At 36.2% G+C, this 21,191-nt stretch overlaps 1 protein-coding gene across 2 annotated transcripts; it reads right to left on the reverse strand.

Annotated features, from left to right (window-relative positions):
• LOC126790547 (isoleucine--tRNA ligase, cytoplasmic) lies at positions 1-13,617 on the reverse strand. Of its 2 annotated transcripts, XM_050516827.1 has the most exons (28): positions 12,962-13,617; positions 12,705-12,770; positions 12,313-12,456; positions 11,773-11,945; positions 11,483-11,648; positions 11,166-11,279; positions 10,706-10,803; positions 10,370-10,448; positions 9,281-9,439; positions 8,607-8,696; positions 7,839-7,972; positions 7,197-7,356; positions 7,009-7,092; positions 6,685-6,897; positions 5,724-5,849; positions 4,831-4,968; positions 4,481-4,584; positions 4,300-4,363; positions 3,528-3,616; positions 3,283-3,424; positions 2,882-2,945; positions 2,730-2,797; positions 1,766-1,897; positions 1,621-1,686; positions 1,097-1,208; positions 869-960; positions 651-767; positions 1-456 (listed from the first exon to the last, which is right to left on the reverse strand). In XM_050516827.1, the coding sequence occupies exons 1-27, from the start codon at positions 13,493-13,495 to the stop codon at positions 663-665; spliced, it is 3,516 nt and encodes a 1,171-aa protein (XP_050372784.1). In that variant the 5' UTR covers positions 13,496-13,617; the 3' UTR covers positions 1-456; positions 651-662. The 2 variants fall into 2 exon arrangements, with proteins under 2 accessions (XP_050372784.1, XP_050372783.1); XM_050516826.1 differs by lacking the exon at positions 1-456 and having other exon boundaries at positions 470-767.
• Between the last annotated feature and the right edge of the window lie 7,574 nt (positions 13,618-21,191).

A 21,191-nucleotide genomic window follows, 5' to 3' on the forward strand; every position in this document is an offset into this window, starting at 1 on the left:
GTCACATACTTGTCAGTTGTCACCTAAAACCACGAACTCGAGCCTTCATGTAATTCATGAATGTCACTCTGAATGCAAACTAAGCCTAATAACAACCATTGTAATCCAAATCCAAGATACCTCAAGCAATTACCAGACAGCTCCACCTTACATGCAGAAGACGTAGCCTCACCAGATTCGGACTCAGAAACCCTTCTACCCACAAAGAAGCGATCTTTCTCCATAAACCATTCAAAGCAAGCTTTGAGATCTCGGTGATGGAAGCTTCGAGGTCTCGTTGTCGTCCTCCAAAGCTTTGTCCTGAATCGATAGCAGATTCAAAAACTCTTGGAGACTCCAGCAACGAAGTCGTCACCAATGCCACAAATGCGTCGGTGGTGAATTGGAAGAGGGAAGGGACTATGAGAGAGATGGCGTTTAGAGAGAGTTAGCGCACGGTAAAACTCCAATAAGGCCCTGCTATTGGTAATTTACGTTGAGAAAATGTCGCTCAGTAAATATCCCTATAAAATTTCGAGACAGACATCTTCCTTTTTAGTTTTTGATGCTATCATTATATCTATACAGCAAAGAATGGCAATGACCAGCCCGCTTCTGTGATATCTTTCTCCCCATAAAAAATCAGCGGCAACATAATTGATCAAAAGTACCTAGAGAATCGTCTACAGCGAGTTGGTTCTACAAAAGAACTCCCCAACAGTCAAATACACGTGTTGCCTCAACACCAAAGTCACGACAGGCACATTTTCGATGCAGTCAACAGTTATCTGGACAAGAAGGTACAATAAGATAATCAGGACAACACATCAAGAAATACTGTTTTGCTGAAGAGAAACTTCAATGGAATTCAAAAGAAAATTAAGCAAACCTTTCCGTTTCCCTGTTGAAACTCAGTCTTTAGATTTCCATGATCCCTTGACAATAAGTAAGTTTGCAGACACCTCGAGAATTCTGAGTTTCCTGCTACCATTGAAGCACAAATCATCACAGGGAACAATCATTCATTTATCACACCATATTGAATGTGCATATAATCACTTCTCTTTTCTGTTTACTAGTATCAATATTGTCAACTAAGATGGTAAAAAATACAAACCCGAATATAAAGCAACAATAGCATCTGAGTTGAACACTAAAGCAGGCCTGGCCAGTTTGATATCAAATGAAATGCCAGAGATCCCATGAAAACTCTCTTCCCCAACGAGGACCTGCAATCAAAAACATGCTTCAATCTAATGCAACCATGATTGAAAAGTAAGAATTGCATTAATTCAGCATGACATAAGAAAAACCTACATATATACACAGCCATAATATTGTCTACCTTCTTTTTTCCTTGTACTCTTGGTAAAATAAACATTTAAATCTAAAGTGTAGAGTAATATGCAAGGAACTTCTAAATACTGAAAGTTAAGAAGATGGTGAAAACCTTCTTTATCAAAGAACTACTAGATACTGAAAACCCTCTTTATCAAAAGTATACAGTTATTAAAAATGCAAACTCAAATCAAATATAAAAAAACGCAGATATCAGGATGAGAAACAAATTCAGAGATTGATGCATCCTTAATAAACTCTCAACCGAGTGGTCTGTTAACTCCTAATATTGATAGGACTTACAGCATGTGATGGCATCACACTAGCAGGAAGCAACGGCGAACCAATGGCATCCTTAATGTATTGTCCCTGCAAATTAATGTGATCAGCCCGGGATAAGGGTTTATAAAATTCAGTACCCTACATAGGGTATGGAATACAACAGTACCTGTGATTGCAAAATCCTCTGTGAAACTGCTTTATCCTTATCCTCTTTATCCAAAGAGTCAAAGTAGACTTCCACCAAGTCAGTAGGTTCTAGAGCCGATTTCTTTCTTAACTTCTGGATTCTGTTGATAATCTGATACATGTGGGCAAAAATCAGTTCAAATAGTGTAACAGATAAAGATGCCATGGACAACATACTGTTATCCAGGTTTAACTCCTAGATCCATAAAAGTTAGTAGAGCAGCAGTAAAAATTACAGAGGCAAGTTATTTTACGAAATAGATTTTCAATGACCTTTGAAAAAACAAAAAAAACTCAGCAATCAATGAGTCAATTCATCATGTACTGTTTCTTTCAATATATAAGAAATGGCTGTTCAGCAAAAAAAAAAAGGTGCATCGGTACTTTTATTCATTTAAAATAATCAAAATATACCTGACACAAGTGTTATTACATTTGTTTTTATTATCGTTGCTTTATTTGAAAGGGTCTAATCATTTTCAAGTATATAAGATAGATTTATACATCTAACATTCAGATTAGATACAGTAATTATCTCGAAGCAAAAAAGAATAATAGAGATGTAATAAGAAAAATCACACAGAACAATTGCTATCTTTCAGATTCTTCTGAACTATAATTCTAACCAAATTCCACAAAGAAAAGGCCCATTTGTGCTAAGTCTCTTCTTCAGATATGACCCCTTTAAATTCCTTTACAAGGAGGCACAGTTTAAGGAACAGGGCAAAAAAAAAAAAGACAGAAAGAAATCGGTTTCTTTTGTCTTCTTCTTTTCAGGTTTCTTGGTCTGTAAAGTGAAGGTCACAAATTTTAACTATAAACTCTGTTAACTATATTCATATTATGCTGACCTAAAGTCACAAAAAATTACTACACCACTAATCAGAAGGACTCATGGTTGAGATTATATACACTGCATAAACCCTAAAATATGACAAAATTACCTCTCGAGCAACACCAGCATCAAACAACGACTCATCCGGACGTAAATCCAAAATCACCAACACATCACCTGAAGCGAATAAATACAGAGTTAAGAGATACATATTTGCAAGTCTTACAAACATAACATCAGGACGCTGTCAAAGATCCTCACCATCTCCTGTTGCATCAACTTCGGTTTCTATAGCGCCATCAGGACGCTTGAAATCCCTAACAACCTGGGAATGAAAACAAATGGAAACATAAGTATTATGGTTCTACCAAAAACTTCTTTCATGGTTCTACACGTTCTATTTAAGAACACAAGTCTTTTAAAGGATGGTTCATGAACCAGCAATAAAAAGTAGTTACGTATGAAAGCAATTTATCTTTACTATAACAAAGAATAATCCTATTTGTAATAACAGCTACATACATTGATACACTATAAATTAAGTTCCTTATAGATGATTATATCAATGTCATTGCAAAAGATTCAAAACATGAGTGGACACAACAAATTTCAGCATACGCAGTGTAAAGAAATGTATTGTATTAGAAACAAAGCATGAGCACCTTGATGTCAGTCAGCTTTAAGCAATGACCAGAAAGAGTAACTTCTCCAGATTTCTCAAATGCTAAAATGCTTTCCTGCGACATTGCCTTGACTTCTTTAGCAACAACTCCCATATGTTTTCCTAGCCGCTTACCCAGAACGCTATATAAAAACAGTATCAACAATGTCATCAAACAGAAAGGCAGGAAATATTCCACAATAAAATGAAGGTCATAACCCTACGTCACCCCATAAATATTCATACCTAAAATCGGGCTCTGCACGTAATGAGGCATACTTCAATGTATCATTACATGGAATAAGAGATCGCACATTAAGTTCCTCCAGCACATACTGCAATTTAAAGATGTAGTTAATACTTGAATTTGAGATAAATAAAGCCCATAGCCAACTAAACAGCTGCTGCTGCAGATTAACCTACTAAGGGCCATAGTTACACATTACTTCTTGAGAAACAAAACATATAAAAAAATTAAAGAATCAGGCCCCTGCCAGAGAGCCATCAATACACTACTAAAAAGAAAAACCAACAAAAAAGGCAAATAAATTTCAAAAACAAAATTTTTAAAAACAAGTTAGCAAGAAATCATGCCTTAATGATCTATCCAGAAGATAGTATTTTAATGACTGGAACTTTGAGAATAAGGCTTCTTCATAAGCAAGTCATATCATAAGAGGATAAAACAATTGGGGAGACTGAGCATTTCTCTTCCAAAACAACATTTTCCCCAATCGACACCCCATTTCAGCAATATAAGACCACATATTGGAATTAACATCCTATGGAGCCACCTCAGGAAAATAATATTAATGGTTGCTGACTCGTAAAAACTACTTAGAGAGCCCCAGTTTGATATGAACCTATTAGTTTCTAATGTAAACCTGGTGGATCAGTTAGACGTACGAAAGTCAAGAGCAAAAACATACTTTCAAATGAATAGCATTAGTACATAGGACAGTTCAATAACTGACAAGAAAAGTAGTACAATAAAGAGCTTTGAGTATGGTTCATGTACCTCTTTCAGCTTTCCAGCAATATCATCAAGAAAGTCCAGATCAGGATGAACAATAACCATCTCCCTAAATAAAATAAAAGACAACTTTTAAGAGGCGAATAAAATTAGTAATAAAGGTCAACAAAGGCTGAGGCGTATATGAAATCAAAATAATGCTTAGAACAAGATGCTACAAGCACACCTGAGGGGCGTTTTAAGAGGTTTATTATGTCTCTCACGAATATTACGGGCCAGATCAATTATTGTCATCATCCTTGAAACACTTTGCTCGATACGTTCATCCCTCTGTAATAGCAATAGAAGTTGTAAAACCACGCGAAACATCAAAGAGGAATACTGAAAGTTGCATAAATTTTCAAGAATAAAAATTCAAGCTTAAACCCTAAAAGCTTCTCCAAAAGATTTAACCAACCTCGATTTCATACTGAACCCTTAAAAAAATTGTTTCACGCAACGGTAAGCTAGAGGTATGAACAAGTTACATTGATTTCATAATTTCTCCATAAAGAACAAAACAACCACAACCAATACCTTGCCTTCTGCTTCGGGGAAGCTGCAGTGATGAATGCTTTCCTCCACTGCGTTGGAAACTTTCCTCATGTTTTGAAAAAGGACCTCGGTGAAAAATGGTGTTAATGGGGCCATCGCTTTACATGATACCAAAAGTACCTAAAACAAAAAGAAATAAATAATTTTACAGAACTGTTGAACTTGGTGACTATCCCACCACAGACAATATCTCAAGAACTGAATATTTATGAAGCTTATAAAAAGAAAGCTACAATCATAAAATCCTGATGAATTACGGATAAAAAGAGGTCTGAATAGCACCAAAAATGAAATTCAAATCATCAAATTTGGAAAAAGTTTTGGGCCTTTTAGGCTTTGTTTGTAACCCAAAAGTTTTTGGAGAAGTCCACAATAAATGTGTGATTGGTACTTTGATAACTCCTAAAGACTTCTACTACTTCCTTTTTCTCTTTTTTTTAGTAGCTATCAACTCCTAGGCTTCTAGCTGGACTAATTTAGAGTTGACATGCCATGGTACATTAGTGATTAAAAAATATGTATCATTGACATCTCAACACTTAATCTACAAAATATAAATAGGAGCTGCATGTGCCAGATATAGCTCAAGAATGAACAAGAAAATCAACAGAATATGAAGAACAAACAACATTGAAGAAGAAACCTAAATGACCATGCATGCATAGATCTCTTATCATTAAGAACAAACAGGGAAATCAGCAGAACACGAAGCACAAACAACATTGAAGATGAAACTCAAATGACCATGCAATCCCATGCATGCATACATCACTTATCATTAGACCCAGCTACTTATATAGAGTTACTACCATAAGAAAGAAAGTTACTAATTGACCCAAAAAAAACCATAATAAAAAAAGTTACCACCACCATACATTGTAAAGTGTTGACAGCGCCACCCTACAATCTTCTTCACCTGTACGCCCCTTCAACCTCTTGCGATTGCACCTCACATAGATATTTGTCAAGTTGTCGAGAAATTTCAAAAGGTATGGAACCACCTATTAAGTAATTTACATGTATTAGATACACGAATTACAATCAGAAGCGGAAATTCTTATAGATATAGAGATATACTGCAAAACCGACAAGCTTTAACACGAGAACATGTAAACCACACACCCAATCTGCTTTTAAAAACCTGAGAAACTAGTTCCAAATAGAATGCCAACGAGCTACACTAAGAACTAGCAATTACACGGGCTGACCACTGCCCTAATCTGCATGAGAGATAGTAAAATGCAGATGAGATGCCTTAAAATTCCCTCCACATCCTCCTCAAAGCCTCTTCTCCACTACCAAGACAATGGCCAACAGCCAGCCCCCCACTGTGTGCATAATCTGGTCACCCACATGAGCTTTTTAAAACTTTTACCAAAAGCTTAAGAGTACTAAATTTTAAAGAGTATTTTAAATTTTGGATATGCTGGAATCTTCTTATTTTCATGCGCCTTCTAAATGTTTTATTTAAGAAGCATTTTCTATGTGTTGGAGGATCATAAAGTTACTTTTGTAAGTCATGTTCCATAAATCATCATCAATAATTGCACCATTTGTACAACCAATAATAGACATTGAAAATCCGCCATGAGCACATCTGAATAATTAACATAGTATCATAAACCTACAACATTAAGAATTGCCCATAATCATAAAAAATAATAATAAAAAAAAATAACTGCACGTATTCTAATCGCTCTACTAGGACAATTTTCAAAATGGTCACATACTCACCTATGGTCTGCACAACCGAATTCCGTATCTGATATGTTATAATATAATCATGCCCAAGAGACTTGACAAGAACTACAAAATGCTAATTCATAGACAACTTACCGTATAAAGTCTATAACCATTCATCTCCTGACGGACAAAATACACAAGACTCTGTGTGGCCGAATTGATCCACTGGTCAAGCACATTAGATGACTCTTGTAGAGTCGCTTGATCAATAGGCACAAAAGGGGCAAACCCTTCAACCTCGAGTCTTTTTGCATTCTGGACAAGAAACCTATATGCATTGTACCATGGAAGAAATACGTCCTTGACCTGAAAATAACCAAAGATTAAGGTACCACTGGATCAATTAGACGAAACAAGATCAATAAACAGCACTCCGACATGAAAACAATGTTACAGGAATAGGTAAATAACACTTACAACACCATAAACTCCTTCCTTCTTGAAACGTAATGGCTCCGCACGTACAACAGGAGAGTTAATTAGGTATAACCGTACTGCATCCTGCACAACAGAAATTGGATTAGAAAAGATGTTTGTAAAATATATATTATCTTCCCACCATCTGACAAAGAAAACAGAAAATAAAAACGCATTTAAACACATACAGCTCCATACTGATCGATAACATCAGTTGGTGGAGGATAATTTTTCAGACTTTTACTCATTTTCTTTCCATCCTCAGCAAGTACAAGTCCATTGCAGATGAGATTCTGAAAGGCAGGTTTCTCAAATAATGCAGTAGATAACACCATTAAAGTGTAAAACCTGCATAATCAGAAGGTAACAACAATGCCCAGGTCAGACATTGGAATTGTGCCCAAGTTAGGCTAAAACTAGCACAAAGGAATCTAATCCTACAAATCTAATCTTACGATAAGCAGTTGATTAGTCGAATCATTATGTTTAATTAAGATAAATGAAACTAATTCGAAAACAGGCAAAAGCAAAATTTTAATAGATACCAAAATAAACTTTACATGTTAAATGAAGTATATTTTCAACTGTACTTCATAGTGTTTGGAATCTTCCTCTAACAATAGAATCCATGTGGATAAACGTATCATTGCTACAGATGTACATACATAAAGAATATATAATCTTCTAAACAGGATTATAGAAAAAAATTGGAAATCTAGACCATTGATTTTGACTAACCAACTCAGCAGAAGGACTATAAATAGAATCAATCAAAATAAAAGGAACAATCAAATCTGAAAAACTGGAAACCCCCAATACAAAAAACTTACCATCCACGAGTCTGATCCAGCCCTTCAGCCACAAAATTTCCAGGAAAGTTTTTCTCAAAAAGTTCAACGTTTTCAAAAGGATAGTGGATATATGCATAAGGCATGGAACCACTCTCGAACCAACAATCAAACACCTGAAAAGATATGTAAACAAGTCAACATCAATACTATTAAGCAGACACCAGTGAGTGAGAAAATTGGTTCACTACAGAGAACTTTGAAAAAGTACAGCATGTACAGTACCAATTTTGTTATTCTTTTATAAGCACTAGTTTCATATTTCCGCAGATAAAAAAACATGGCACAAGTTTCAATATACTTCAAAGGTATAATACCATACGATTAGGAGATCAGAGTACATAAAGAAATTCTAGGTTAGAACAACAGAAAAGACCATCATGCTCACAACTCCTGCATTCCAATTTAAGAACTATCTATGATTTCTACCACCACAGCAAGAAATCCATAACTAACAAGGTCCCCTTTCAGTTACTTAAGGGTTATGAAACTTGAGTTATCAAAAAGCAAAAAGTACCACATATTTATTTTTGGAGAGAAAGAGAGTATTCAAGTAAATAGTCTGATAGAATTAATGCATATCATGAACATTATGTCAAATATAACAAGGATATCGTAGTAAAATTATAAATTTATGATCATTAGAAATGCATAGGAGCTACAAGATATGTATAATTAATGCACGAATGACTTTCTTAAATGTAGATAAAATATGAATATCTAGTGCTGGCCTTGATTCCATAGGCTTACATCATCAATACGTCGAAGAACACCAAATTGAGGACCACGGCTTGATGGAACAGTGATATGATCAATATTGTGCCGGTGAAGATCAAAAACCTGTTGGAATCAACAGAAGATATTTTGAACTAGTATGAAGTAACAGAAAACTCAAGTGAAAACTAATATAGACCCAAGAAAGCTAGACAGGAGATTTACATATAGTACCAAGATCCCCCACCCAATGGTCAAAAACATTTTCAGAAAAGAAGCACAGAAAGAAACAGCACTGAGATTAAGTCTAAGATGTAGAAAGGCACAGTGACCAGCACAGCAGACAGAAGTGCAACATCACAAAACAACTTCATGTCCTTTTTCCAATATAGACTCATTTCAACATAATAATGTTCAGTCTCTACTTTCACTATATAGTCTCCAAAAGTATGGTTCTCCAAAATTACATCAATAATTTGTTTTATTAGCCTATCTCTCTATGGTGATTAAGGCTTGTCAAATGAATTCTTAAGCTAGAATGGTAGGATGCTTGTGGTCTCATAGCTAGAGGGTAAATACAAGATTTTCACATGGAGTATAAGAAGGAAGCAAACTGTAATATAACTCTTCAATTGTTGTGAATTTGGTAGATTAATGAACCTTAAGAACCCAACAACTGTGTAGTTACTGACACAGAAGTGAAATCAAACCTTAACACCAGAAAGCTTTTCGAGCATCTCAATGGACTCCATAATTACTCTTTCCTCACCATCCTCACTAATCCACACGGGGAGAGGAGTTCCCCAAAATCTACTTCGACTAACCGCCCAATCTCTGGCATTTTCTAGCCAATTGTGGAATCGTTTTTCCTGAAACAATGACAATAAAAAACAGGAAGTTATTACTACAACAGTCCAAAAAGACCATAAACATTTCCCACTTCAGGAGATATGCGTCTCATTTCAATTTGAATATAGCATTGGAGAGAAACCCATTTGCATAAAAACAATTCCCAGCAGCAAGTTTCATAGAAAAACCACTAACCTTAACTTTTCAATTGAAGTACATATCAAAATGCAACTATGAAGAACGCATAAGAAATTAATGAGTTCAACAAAAGCACCATACTAGTTTAGAATAGGAAAGTTATATAATTTTTAATGACTACCAGCAAGCACATAATTAAATTTCAAGCTTAACTTAACAAATAAGAATATAGTAGGATCTGAAAATCATCTTACGGAGTTCCATCTCAGACTAAACACCATAATTCTTGAAACACATGAAATCGTGAAAAATATGAACCATGTGAGATTTATGCCCCTTTTTTCAACCTGGGAACATTTTTGTGTTTAAAGTTTTTATCCTTCCTTAAGGATGGATGATGTCAAATCTCAGCATTATATAATTCTAACTTGAGCACTTTTGTCATCCATATTCAATAGACCCAAATATTATTTTTGACAAATTAAACCTAGGATCTTCTATTGAAAATAAAATTTCAATAAAGGATAAAACATATAACAGATTGGACCAGAACTCAACTAGGAAGCACAAGCTACATCCAAAGCAATTCCCCTACAACACAGATTGCACAAAAGCAACTGCTGAAGTTGCTAGTCAATCTAAGCAACGATTAAGCATATGCACATGTAGAGGCTAGCCAGTTTATCATCTAACATTGCCACACAACACTGAAAACCATACTCGTCCCCAATTAAAAAAATACAAAGAAATATTGTAAAAGATAAAAAAATATATAAAACCATAAAAGTAAACGACCAATGTTAGAAATTAACCTTTACAAAATCTGGAACCCAGTATGTCTGCTTGTTGTTCTCTAACAATTTTTCTTTCAACAGCTCCACACGGATAAACCTATGAGTATACATAACACTTATTTAGGATTAGATTGTACATTACCATGTGAAGTAGGAACTGGTCAAACTAATAAAGGTTTAACTGTGTGAGTGTCTAGATTTTAGCCAAGAGTTCAACTACTGAGCTGGATGTAAGAATTTGATAAAACAAAATCTGACTAAAAATTGATTGACATATGAAAGATTCAGTTTTTTCTCATATTAACAGTCCATAAAACTAAACTACAAGTAATAATTACTTAAATCTGCACTTACCAACTTGGAACAGCTCTTTGAATAAGTGGAGTTTTCGATCTTGGGCAATGAGGATAAGAATGCATATATGTTCCAGACTTTACAAGCCTTCCTTTCCTCTGAGCATGTATGAAGAATGGCATTAGAACAAGGGTCACAAACAACAGACAGACGTAGAATAAGTATAAATCATTTGACTAAATAGATTACATTGAGACTAGAAACATATGCCAACTGAACAGAAGTCTAATTTCTCGCATTTTATCCTGAGATATATTTAGCTTAGGACAACATAAAGAAGAGAGCCAATACTAAATAACAGAAAAACACACAAATTTGCATTTACTTGAAACTCATAGCCCAGGATTAGCATGCTCAACCTCATGCAATCAACACCTGAGGGAGTTACAGTTTTAAGTAATGTAAGTGAAAAACGTCTGCATGCTTCTATATGCATCTAAAGTCTCTTGTCCTGTCATACCTTCAGTGCATCAATAATATCTTTATCTGCATCTTTGACATAGCGCTTGCTGAAGTCGGTAATTTTTTCAGTAAAGCATCCATCTTCATCAACTGCTACAATCAAGGTCTCTCCCTGCATGTCAATGGATAAAGCCAAACATGGAAATTAGTGAGTACAAGTGCAATATATGCAGCACCGCTAACTTTAAGATCAACTTGTTCCTAACATTGTATCTGAGACCACAAAAACAATACACATCCAATCTCGTCTTTGATGTAAAACCTCATATATATCAAGGGTGACACTAAGCCATTTACAAGCATCTTGATACATACCTTACTGATAACATTATTTTCAAGGCATACTCGATAATCGTCTTCACCAAATGAAGGAGCACAGTGGACAATTCCAGTACCACTGTCATCAGTGACATAATCATCCGCAACAACTCTAAATGCAACATCAGTTAACTCCTTAAAGTAGTCAAATGGTGGTTCATACCTGTAGTGAATCATAATCAAGTTATAATTATGATGCATATAGACAACTCACAAAGTATACAGATAATTAATCATAAGTAGCCCTCATAGACTAAACAAGTAAAATGAGGAATAGAAGTACTCACTTTGCGCCCACTAAAGAAGCCCCTGACATTTTCTGCAGGACCTCATATGATTTGTCGACTGCTTCCTTTTTTACAGACCCATTTGGTAAACTTTCTCTTGGTTTATCATTAGGAAGAGCAGACAACCGAGACTCAGCAACGACATATACTTTTTTTGTGTACTTGCCGCGAACCTGAATGTTATTTTACCTCAAGTTAGATGCTCAAGTATTATGCTGCAAATTGGCATTTAAGATGAAGAAAAAAAACTGATGAATTAACTATGAAAAGAAAATATATGTCAAGGATATCATCAAGTAAATATAACTTTTAAAGACAAAAGGTTAGGGCACCTGTATCACCATATGAACCATAAATTGGTGAAATATTTTCGGGTGAAGTCATCAAACGTACATAGACAACAGAATAGATTAAAAAATATCAGTCTAATAGCAGAGCAAACATGTGTGCCAACATTAAAACTAACACTAGCATAAATAAAGGATTTGGATACACCAAATTCTGATAAATGTAAACATGAACAGAGATAAACTAACTAACCTTCAAATAGGTCAAATTTGCATTGACACAGAGTGCTAGATGGCTGGGAAGGGTCCACGGAGTAGTTGTCCAAGCCACAAAACTTGCCTCATCAGAGTCACCAATAATTGGAAAAGCCACCATAACTTCAGGATCAGGAACATCCTGTTTTTCATCAGAGATGTCAAATATGACAGGGAAGACATTAACCAAATAATAAGTTCCAAGTCCCAACATTACTAGGAGAAGATAACACACACACATAATCCTATCTTTACTGATCGAAATAGTCCACTTGGCACTAATCATTAAAATCCCGTCACAATGAACAGAAATCAACAACAGCAGACAAATAAAGACGAAAAATAATAACAATTCAGCAATCTTAACATAAAATAACAACAGAAACAAACCCTGTAATCTTGATTCGCCTCGAAATTCGAAAGCGGTGTCTTGCAACCAGTGCTGAACGGCATGACCTGCAAAAACCAAAGCAGCACACCATCAATCGAAAAAATCTTCAAATGCACCTAAATAAGTCTGAATACCAATGCCACTTAATCCCATCCTGAGCAAGCTCAACACATTTCGGCACTCGAATTCAACAATGTACACAAACTAACTGGACAAATTCCATCGAAATTACAACGAAACACTGCAAGGAGCTAACCTTGAAGCCCTTGTAAACAAGATCCTTCTTATAAATCTGGGCGAAAACCCACCACACACTCTCCATAAACTTCAAGTCCATAGTCTTGTAATCGTTCCGAAAATCGATCCACCGCCCAGTGCGAGTTATAATCTTCTCCCAATCCTCCACGTACCTCGTCACGATGCTGCGGCACTCCTCGTTGTACTTGCCGATCCCCATTTCCAGAACCTGCTCGCGGCGCGTGATGTTCAGCCTCTTGTCAATCTCGTTCTCTACCGGGAGGCCGTGGCAGTCCCAGCCGAAGCGGCGCGTGACGTGGTGGCCGGTCATGGACTGGTAGCGGGTGATGATGTCCTTGATGGTGCCGGCGAGGATGTGGCCGTAGTGAGGGAGGCCGGTGGCGAAGGGCGGGCCGTCGTAGAAGACGTACTCGGGGAGGTGCTCGGTGAGGGACAATTGAGTCTCGAAGGCTTTGATATTGGACCAGTATTGGAGAATCTTCTCCTCTTGCTTTGGGAAGGAGAAGTCCTTGCCCTCGCAGACCTCTTCCATGGCGGCCGTCGTGAAACGAGAGATAGAGAGAGATTTAGGGTTTTGAAATATGCGGCGGCTGCCGGAGTGAGGGTTTTACAGTGGGAGAGAATACACAATTGGCTCTACCACTTTTGACTGTTCTCTTTTTTGGGTCCGAAGAGAAGAAATACCAGCGAGTAAAGTAATAATGAAAATCCTATGGTAAAACGATAACGCCTCATTGTTAAGTAACTTTCCACAACCATCACGCGTTAACCGCTCTTACTAAGATATCAAGCTTAAGCTCTAACGCTAAATAGAGTTAATAAAACAACGTCACCCAGTTTTGAATTCTTCATTCTTCTGCCTCTAGATTCTAGAATATCGATAAGATTCACTCAATTCATGTAACGAATTTGGATTGCAAGAACGCCGGTAAATCACTTCATATTTACTAAGAACACCCAAAATGTGTCTCCATCAATTCTAATACTTTCTCAAATTATTACATTGACGTATCGTTTCATCTGTTATGATAAGCGTTTTTAAATCTTAATAGTTACCCGCGAGATAAGTAAAGAAAAGTAAACATAAACTCACCAAAGTTTTATAGTGGTTCAGCCAAAGCTCATCTCCACTGAGACCTCTCTTAACAGATTTACTAGAACTAAGGAATTTAAGTAGAAGTACTTATCGCAGACTTTAACCCCTCCCTGTCTAGCTCTCATCTCTCTATCACAATTTGCTCTCTTTAGGTTTTCTCTCTCACGACCAAAAACCTCTTGCAACCCTATTTATATCAATAGGAATTGCTAATACAACTTGGTTTAGGACTCTTAAACCTAATAGACTTACAAATCTTAATAGAACTATAAGACTAACTTTCTATTCTTAACTCAAATTTGTCTACCGAATCCTACGGTTCCAAATTGTATCAATGAGCCAATAAACACAACAATCTCCACGTTGGTGAGTTGATACCAAAAAATTGCTGCAACCTTCAGGATGTCTTGTATCTCTTGAAGTAACCCTGAACAAACCTCCAAGAACCTTCACCTTGGCAATACTACTCTTGCCTCATCACACCTCAAGTGAGGAGGTGCTCCACCACAACTCAGCGTGTTGTGACACTGAGCCACAAAAATTGGCTTGGTTAGACAATCTGTTGCATTGTCATTTGTGTGAACTTTCTCCATAATAATATAGTCAGCTGCTACCAAATCTTTGATCCGGTGATAGCGAACATCAATGTGCTTTGTCCTTCCATGATACACTTGATTCTTTGCCAAATGTATGGCACTTTGGCAGTCACACTTCATTACCACACCTTCCTGGTGAATACTAAACTGACATGCTAGCCCATTCAACCAAATAGCTTCCTTAGAAGGTTCTGTCAACGCCATATATTCTGTCTCAGTAGTAGATAGAGCTGTAACCTTTTGAAGATTTGCTTTCCAACTCACAGGCCCTCCACCACAAGTGAAAACATAACATGTTTTGGACATTCTTCTATCCAAGTCTCCTGCAAAATCACAGTCAACAAAACCAGCCACACGTGCTTCTTCTTGTTTTCTTTCAAACTTGATTCCAAATTGCCTAGTTCTCTTTAAGTACCTCAAAATCCACTTCACTGCTTCCCAAGTTTTAACATTCATCTGTTAAATCCCCATATCATACTGAGTTGCTATAGACAACAATAACCGTATTGAAGTGTGTTTGATGACCGGAGACAAAATCTCGTCATTTTCCACTCCCTCTTTCTGTGAATACCCTTTTGCCACCAGACGTGCTTTGTACTTTATGGCATCATCATCATGTATTCCTTCTTTCTTCCTAAACACTCACTTGCAGCTAATAAGTTTTCTTTGTTTGAGTCTAGGAACTAGTTCCCACATGGAATTCTTATGCAAAGATTTCATCTGTTCTGCCATAGCACCAATCCAACCTTCATGTTCTTCGTTTTCTATAGCTTCTTGATAAGTAGTTGGATCACCTTGACTTACGGTCATAGCTGATAGGAAATTTTGGCCACCTTCCGAACTTCATAGCCTAAGACCGAAACTGATTGAAGACAATAACCAATAATAATACAAGCAAACACAAGAATTAACGAGGTTCGGTCAAAACAGTTGACCTACGTCCTCCGGTGATGGTGATGGTGGATCTACTAAACAAGAAGAAGATTACAACTGAAAAACAATTCGGTTCTTCCACACTTTTAAATAATATTTTTTCTCACAACTTAAATTCTCACAGTAGAGAACTCTTTAAATCACTCAATCTCTCAAATCTTGTAACTCTATAGATATTTGAACTTTCAATTGATCCACACATAAAACTACCTTTCTAATGTCCTATTTGTAGGATCACATTCATCAGACTTATACGAGGATTAGGATTCATAACAGGAATCATAAACCTTCACTTCTAAGTAAAAATCTAAAGAATCCTAGATACACTAGAATAGCTTACCCAAATCCTTCAGAAGTAACGAAACCAAAACAAACTAAGAATCAGTTTTGAGCCGCAATCCTAATAATAGCATGACTCACATCTTCTTTTGGTTCGAATATGTACTGATGTCTTCTTTAAATTCCTCTTTGCTTGTGGGATGGAAGGATTTTGACCCCTTTGCGGGGACTACTCCACCTGAGCCCTAACCGGTGACTGTTGATGATGCTCTGGTTCTTCGATAGCTACTCAATCATCCCTTACTTACTCAACTTGCTCCACCTAAGTTTGAGAATCTTTAACTAATCGTTTAGCTAATGATATCTCGATTGCTTCTTCATCTTTTTCAACAACAGTCATCTTCTCCTTCTTGCTATTAGCTTCTACATTTAATGGAATAGTCTTCTTATCAAAGACAATGTCCCCGTTGAGCACCTTTTTCTTGTTGATTATATCACACAACTTATAACATTTTACTCCTCTCTGAAAACTAATAAACACGCATTTAAGTGACTTTGGTTCCAGCTTGGTTCTTTCATCCTTATGAATATGCGCATAGGCATTGCATACAAAAACTCTCAAGTTAGAATAATCAACTGGTTTTTCAGACCATACCTCCTCTACACACTCGAAGTTAATAGTCTTTGAAGGTGATCGATTTAACAAGTAACAAGCATGATTAAGTGATTCTACCCAAAACTCTTCAGGCAACCCTGCATGAAGACTCATGTTTCTTTCTCTCTCCAAGAGAGCTCTGTTCATCCTCTCTGCAACACCATTTTGCTAGGGAGTTTTCTTAACAATAAAGTGTCTTGTAATGCCTTCATCCTTGCAGAATTATAAGAACTGATTACTTCTATATTCACCTCCATTGTCGCTTCTCTACACTTTGATTTTCCTACCCGTTTGGTTCTTGGCTTCAGCCTTCCACTTCTAGAACTTGGGAAAGACCTCATCTTTTGTCTTCATAAAATAAATCCAAACTTTCCTTGAAAATCATCTATGAAAGAGATAAAATATCTGACCTTACCCAATGATTTTTTGATGCAGGGCCCCAAACATCTGTGTGAATATAATCTAATACTCCTATGGATTTGTTCTCCTTGCTGCTCACTTTGAATGATACCTTGGTATGTTTCAGAGTGTGCAACACTTCCAAAAGTCAAGGCTGTAACACATTAGGCCTTCTAGCTTATCTTGCTTGTGTAATTCTTGCAACCCCCTTTGACTCATGTGTCCTAGCCATCGGTGCCATAGCTCATTATTGTCTTTTTCTGTACAAACTAATGCTCCACCTACTACTGTAGAACCTATGAGTTTATACATATTATTAGGCTATAACATACCTTTCATGTAACACCATTTGATCATTTCCGATTTTAAGCACTTCATTGTTACCTTTATGCCACTATCCTTCCCTATCCAATAGACTTAGAGAAATCAGACTTTTGCTCAAATGTGGAATGTGTCTGACCTTTCCCAATATTCTGACAATGCCCTCATACATTGAGATATTTAGTGTGTCGATTCCTATGATTCTACTTGGTGAATTCTGCCTTATCAAAACTGATCCGGTGTCCTTTTCTACATATGTGTCAAACCAATCTATGTGTGCACACATATGGAATGTGCAGGCTGTGTCCAAGGTCCAATGTCTAGGCGTGTCGGAGCTGGTTGAGATTGCAAAGAGTTCTCCATCATCATTATCATTCCCAATAACGACATTGGCTCACTAGGAGCATCTGCGCCTTCTTCTCCTTCCATTATTTGTAATTTCTTTTCCAGTGGTCGAGTGAACCACATACGAAGCAACCATTGATCTTTTTTTCTTTGCCTTTTTCCCTTTGATTTAGACATGCCATTTTCTTTAAATCCACCACCTCTACTCTTATACCTTCCTCTCTCCTTCCCTCTGACACTCATTCCTCGTGATTGTGAATTATCTTCTTCCCTTGGTATCCTGACATATTGTTCCAGGTTCTCACACACGTAGTCCTAAAAGTGTGATAGTCTCTTTGTTGAACATCATGGTGGTCTTGAAGTGTTTGAATGATGATGGCAAAGACTACAGTAGCATCATAGCCGAGTCCTCATCTCTCATCTTTGCCCCAATCTTCTCCAAGTTAATTATGCAGTTCTGAAACTTGGATATATGATCAGTAAGGTCATTCCCTTCCTCCATCTTGAGGCCAAAGAGTTGTTCCTTCAACAGTAGCTTGTTGCTGATGGTTGTACCCATATAAATGATTTGCATCTTGTCACATGCCTGCTTTGGTGTTAACTCATCTCCGATCTGAAGCACGACATTATCAGCAAGATGCAACTCAATGTAGCTCTTACTTATCTTACACTTTTCCACCCAATCTGCATAAGTCATTGTTGTAGGCTTTGATTCTTAAGGAGGTACATCAACCTTATGTTGAATAAGGACGTTCCTCATTTTCCTCTACCAAAGCATAAAGTTGTCCTTGTCATTAAATAGCTTTATGGACGCTCTCACCTCTCATGCCTCAGCTAATCGACATTACAAAATAAACCAGCTCTTGATACCACATGTTGTGGTAAACGCCTTTAGATCTTAATAGTTACTCGCAATATAAGCAAAGAAAAGTAAACGGAAACACACAAAGTTTAAAGTGGTTCAGCCAAAGCCTATCTCCACTGTGGTCTCTCTTGAGAGATTTACTAGTCCTGAAGAATTTAGGTACACGTTTTTTTTTTTGCAGACCTTAACCCCTCCTTGTCTAGCTCATATCTCTCTATTATCCTTTTCTCTATTTAGGTTTTATGTCTCTCTCACGACTAAAACCCCATGAGCCCTATTTATATCAATAGGAATTGCTTATACAACTTTGTTTATGACTCCTAAACCTAATAAACTTAGAAATCCTAATAGAACCCTAAAAGACTAACTTTCTGTTCTTAACTCAGATTTGTCTACTAAATCATATGGTTCCAAATTGTATCAATGAGCCAATAAACACAACATGATCTTCTCGTCGTATCACCACTAAACTCCAAACATCAGTTCAAGCTCCATAACCAAATTCAATCAACAAAAAATGCTCTAAGCAAAAATAAATATTTGCCAAAGAATACCCAAGACATGGTTAGAAACTTAGAAGCTCATCCTGCTCAATTCTCCCTCCTTGAAGCTTTTCTTGAAAAACCAACACCAAAATCAACATGCAAATTAAAGCTCCTCTTGCAAAATTTTCCATGTTCCCATTTTGGTTTTTTGCCCAAGAATTAAAAGAAGTTAGATTGATAACCAAAACAAGTCTACAAGCCTGGGTCTCTAACGGCCAAATGATTTACTAGTTTTAAGGTTACTCCTTCAGTTAGGGTGTGTATTTTGTTTCTTAGAAACACTTAAGCTACATGAATGTTCTAAATAACATCTCAGTTCATCACAATCATTAATTAATAGATATGTTGGCATGTTATGAATGATTAATAGTATATGTTTTATACAGTTTATTGTCTTAAATTTTCAAACTCAGAAAACAAAATTTAAAAATTAGCTAGTTGGATATGTCAGAATTATTTTGAAACACATATACTAAAAACGACTCAACAAATTCGGATGAAAATAGTGCATACGCATAATTTTTATTCTAGCCTTCTTAGCTTTTCGATTTTCCAACGTTAGTGAAATATGAAGCACAACATACACATGTGTTATAGTGAATTGTAATATCAATAAGTTGATAAACTAAGCATGTACAATGTTTTTGACCTTATTTAATTATTTCAACGTAAGCATTTGATATCTTTCAAGAAAACAAAAACCAACAACATACGTAGATGTTTCTCAAAAATAAAAGATTTGCATACATACCTTATTCTCCCAACTCTTTACTATTGATGAACCTAGACATAATTGAAAGATATTAAAGTAGAATATGTGTTACTAGTGGTAGACACCAACATGTTTTTCTTTTCTTATTTGGGTCATGCCTAATATTGATCTATACTCAAGAGAATTGAATGATATAAGTTTTTTTTGAGTTTATGGAAATAAGTTCGATTGAAGGAGGTGTGATGTAGAGACAACGTGAGTAGCACCTCGATCTCACGTATTTGAACGGTTATGTACGTGGGCGAGGAGAAAATCAACAGTGGCGGAAGCAGAACCATGCATACATGGGGGCGCACTTTTTTCATGATATTCATAACTCCAATTCAATACATGATTTTATACATCCCTAAATTTCAGCAAGTCCATACATATACAAAAATGGCTTCTAACACATCAAGGAACAAACATCTTCCCAAAAGAAACACAAAATAGTAGTTTCTTATGGGAGTTCTAGACTTGGACTACAATAAAATGCACATGGTATAACCAGCCTTGTCACCAAGAGCCGGTTCACTCTATAACCAAAAGTTGGTCAAGCTAGTTCACTCCATAACAAAAACCCGCTCAACTTCTTTCTCAAAGACATTGAATTGCTGAATGTGAAAGATATGTTAGTTTCCAGGTAATATGACTATGATTTAACACTACTAGCAATGGAAAACTAAAACGTCCATTTTCTTGTAAAAATTAGCATTCAAAAAAGCACAAATGCATACCTGCATAACAATTTAAGAGCTAAAGATGTCCTTTACGTGTAGCCATGTTTTGGAATCTTTGAATTATAGTCTCATTATCATTGAAGATATCCTTCTCAAGGTACACAGTTAAGCTATCATTTAATCACTGATCTCCCATCCGATTTCGTGTTCTATTCTTTAAAATGTTCATAGCAGAAAATGCTCTTTCAATTGTGGTTGTTACAACCAGAAGTACTAGTACTAAGGTAATGAGCTTATAGACAAACATATATGTCCTACTCTTTCGAAATCCCATGCAAGTCTTGAAACTTAGTGTTTGATTGCATGTCATCGATATATATATATATATATATATATATATATATATATATATATATCTAGTTGTGGCTTCAGTACCAATAGCTATGTTGTAGAAAAATTAATCGGATAAAAGCTAGCAGGAAGCATAAAACATTCTTTGTTGAAAGCAAAAAATGAATAATTCAGACTCAAACATGCAATACAGAGGAGTAGCTATGTATTACCCTCATTGAGCCGATTGTTCAGCTCTTGAAGTTGGAGATCTATCACAACACAAAAGAAATCAAAATGATAATAGTGCGAGTTTGTGATTTCTAGACTTTTTTCGCTTTGATTTTCCTTTACATAGATGCTGCTCACTCATGTTGGGAACCATGATATTCTCTTTGCTACAAAAAATAACAACTTGGTCTAGTAAAGAATC

This window comes from Argentina anserina, chromosome 4, assembly GCF_933775445.1.
Source record: "Argentina anserina chromosome 4, drPotAnse1.1, whole genome shotgun sequence".
Lineage (NCBI taxonomy): Eukaryota > Viridiplantae > Streptophyta > Magnoliopsida > Rosales > Rosaceae > Argentina > Argentina anserina.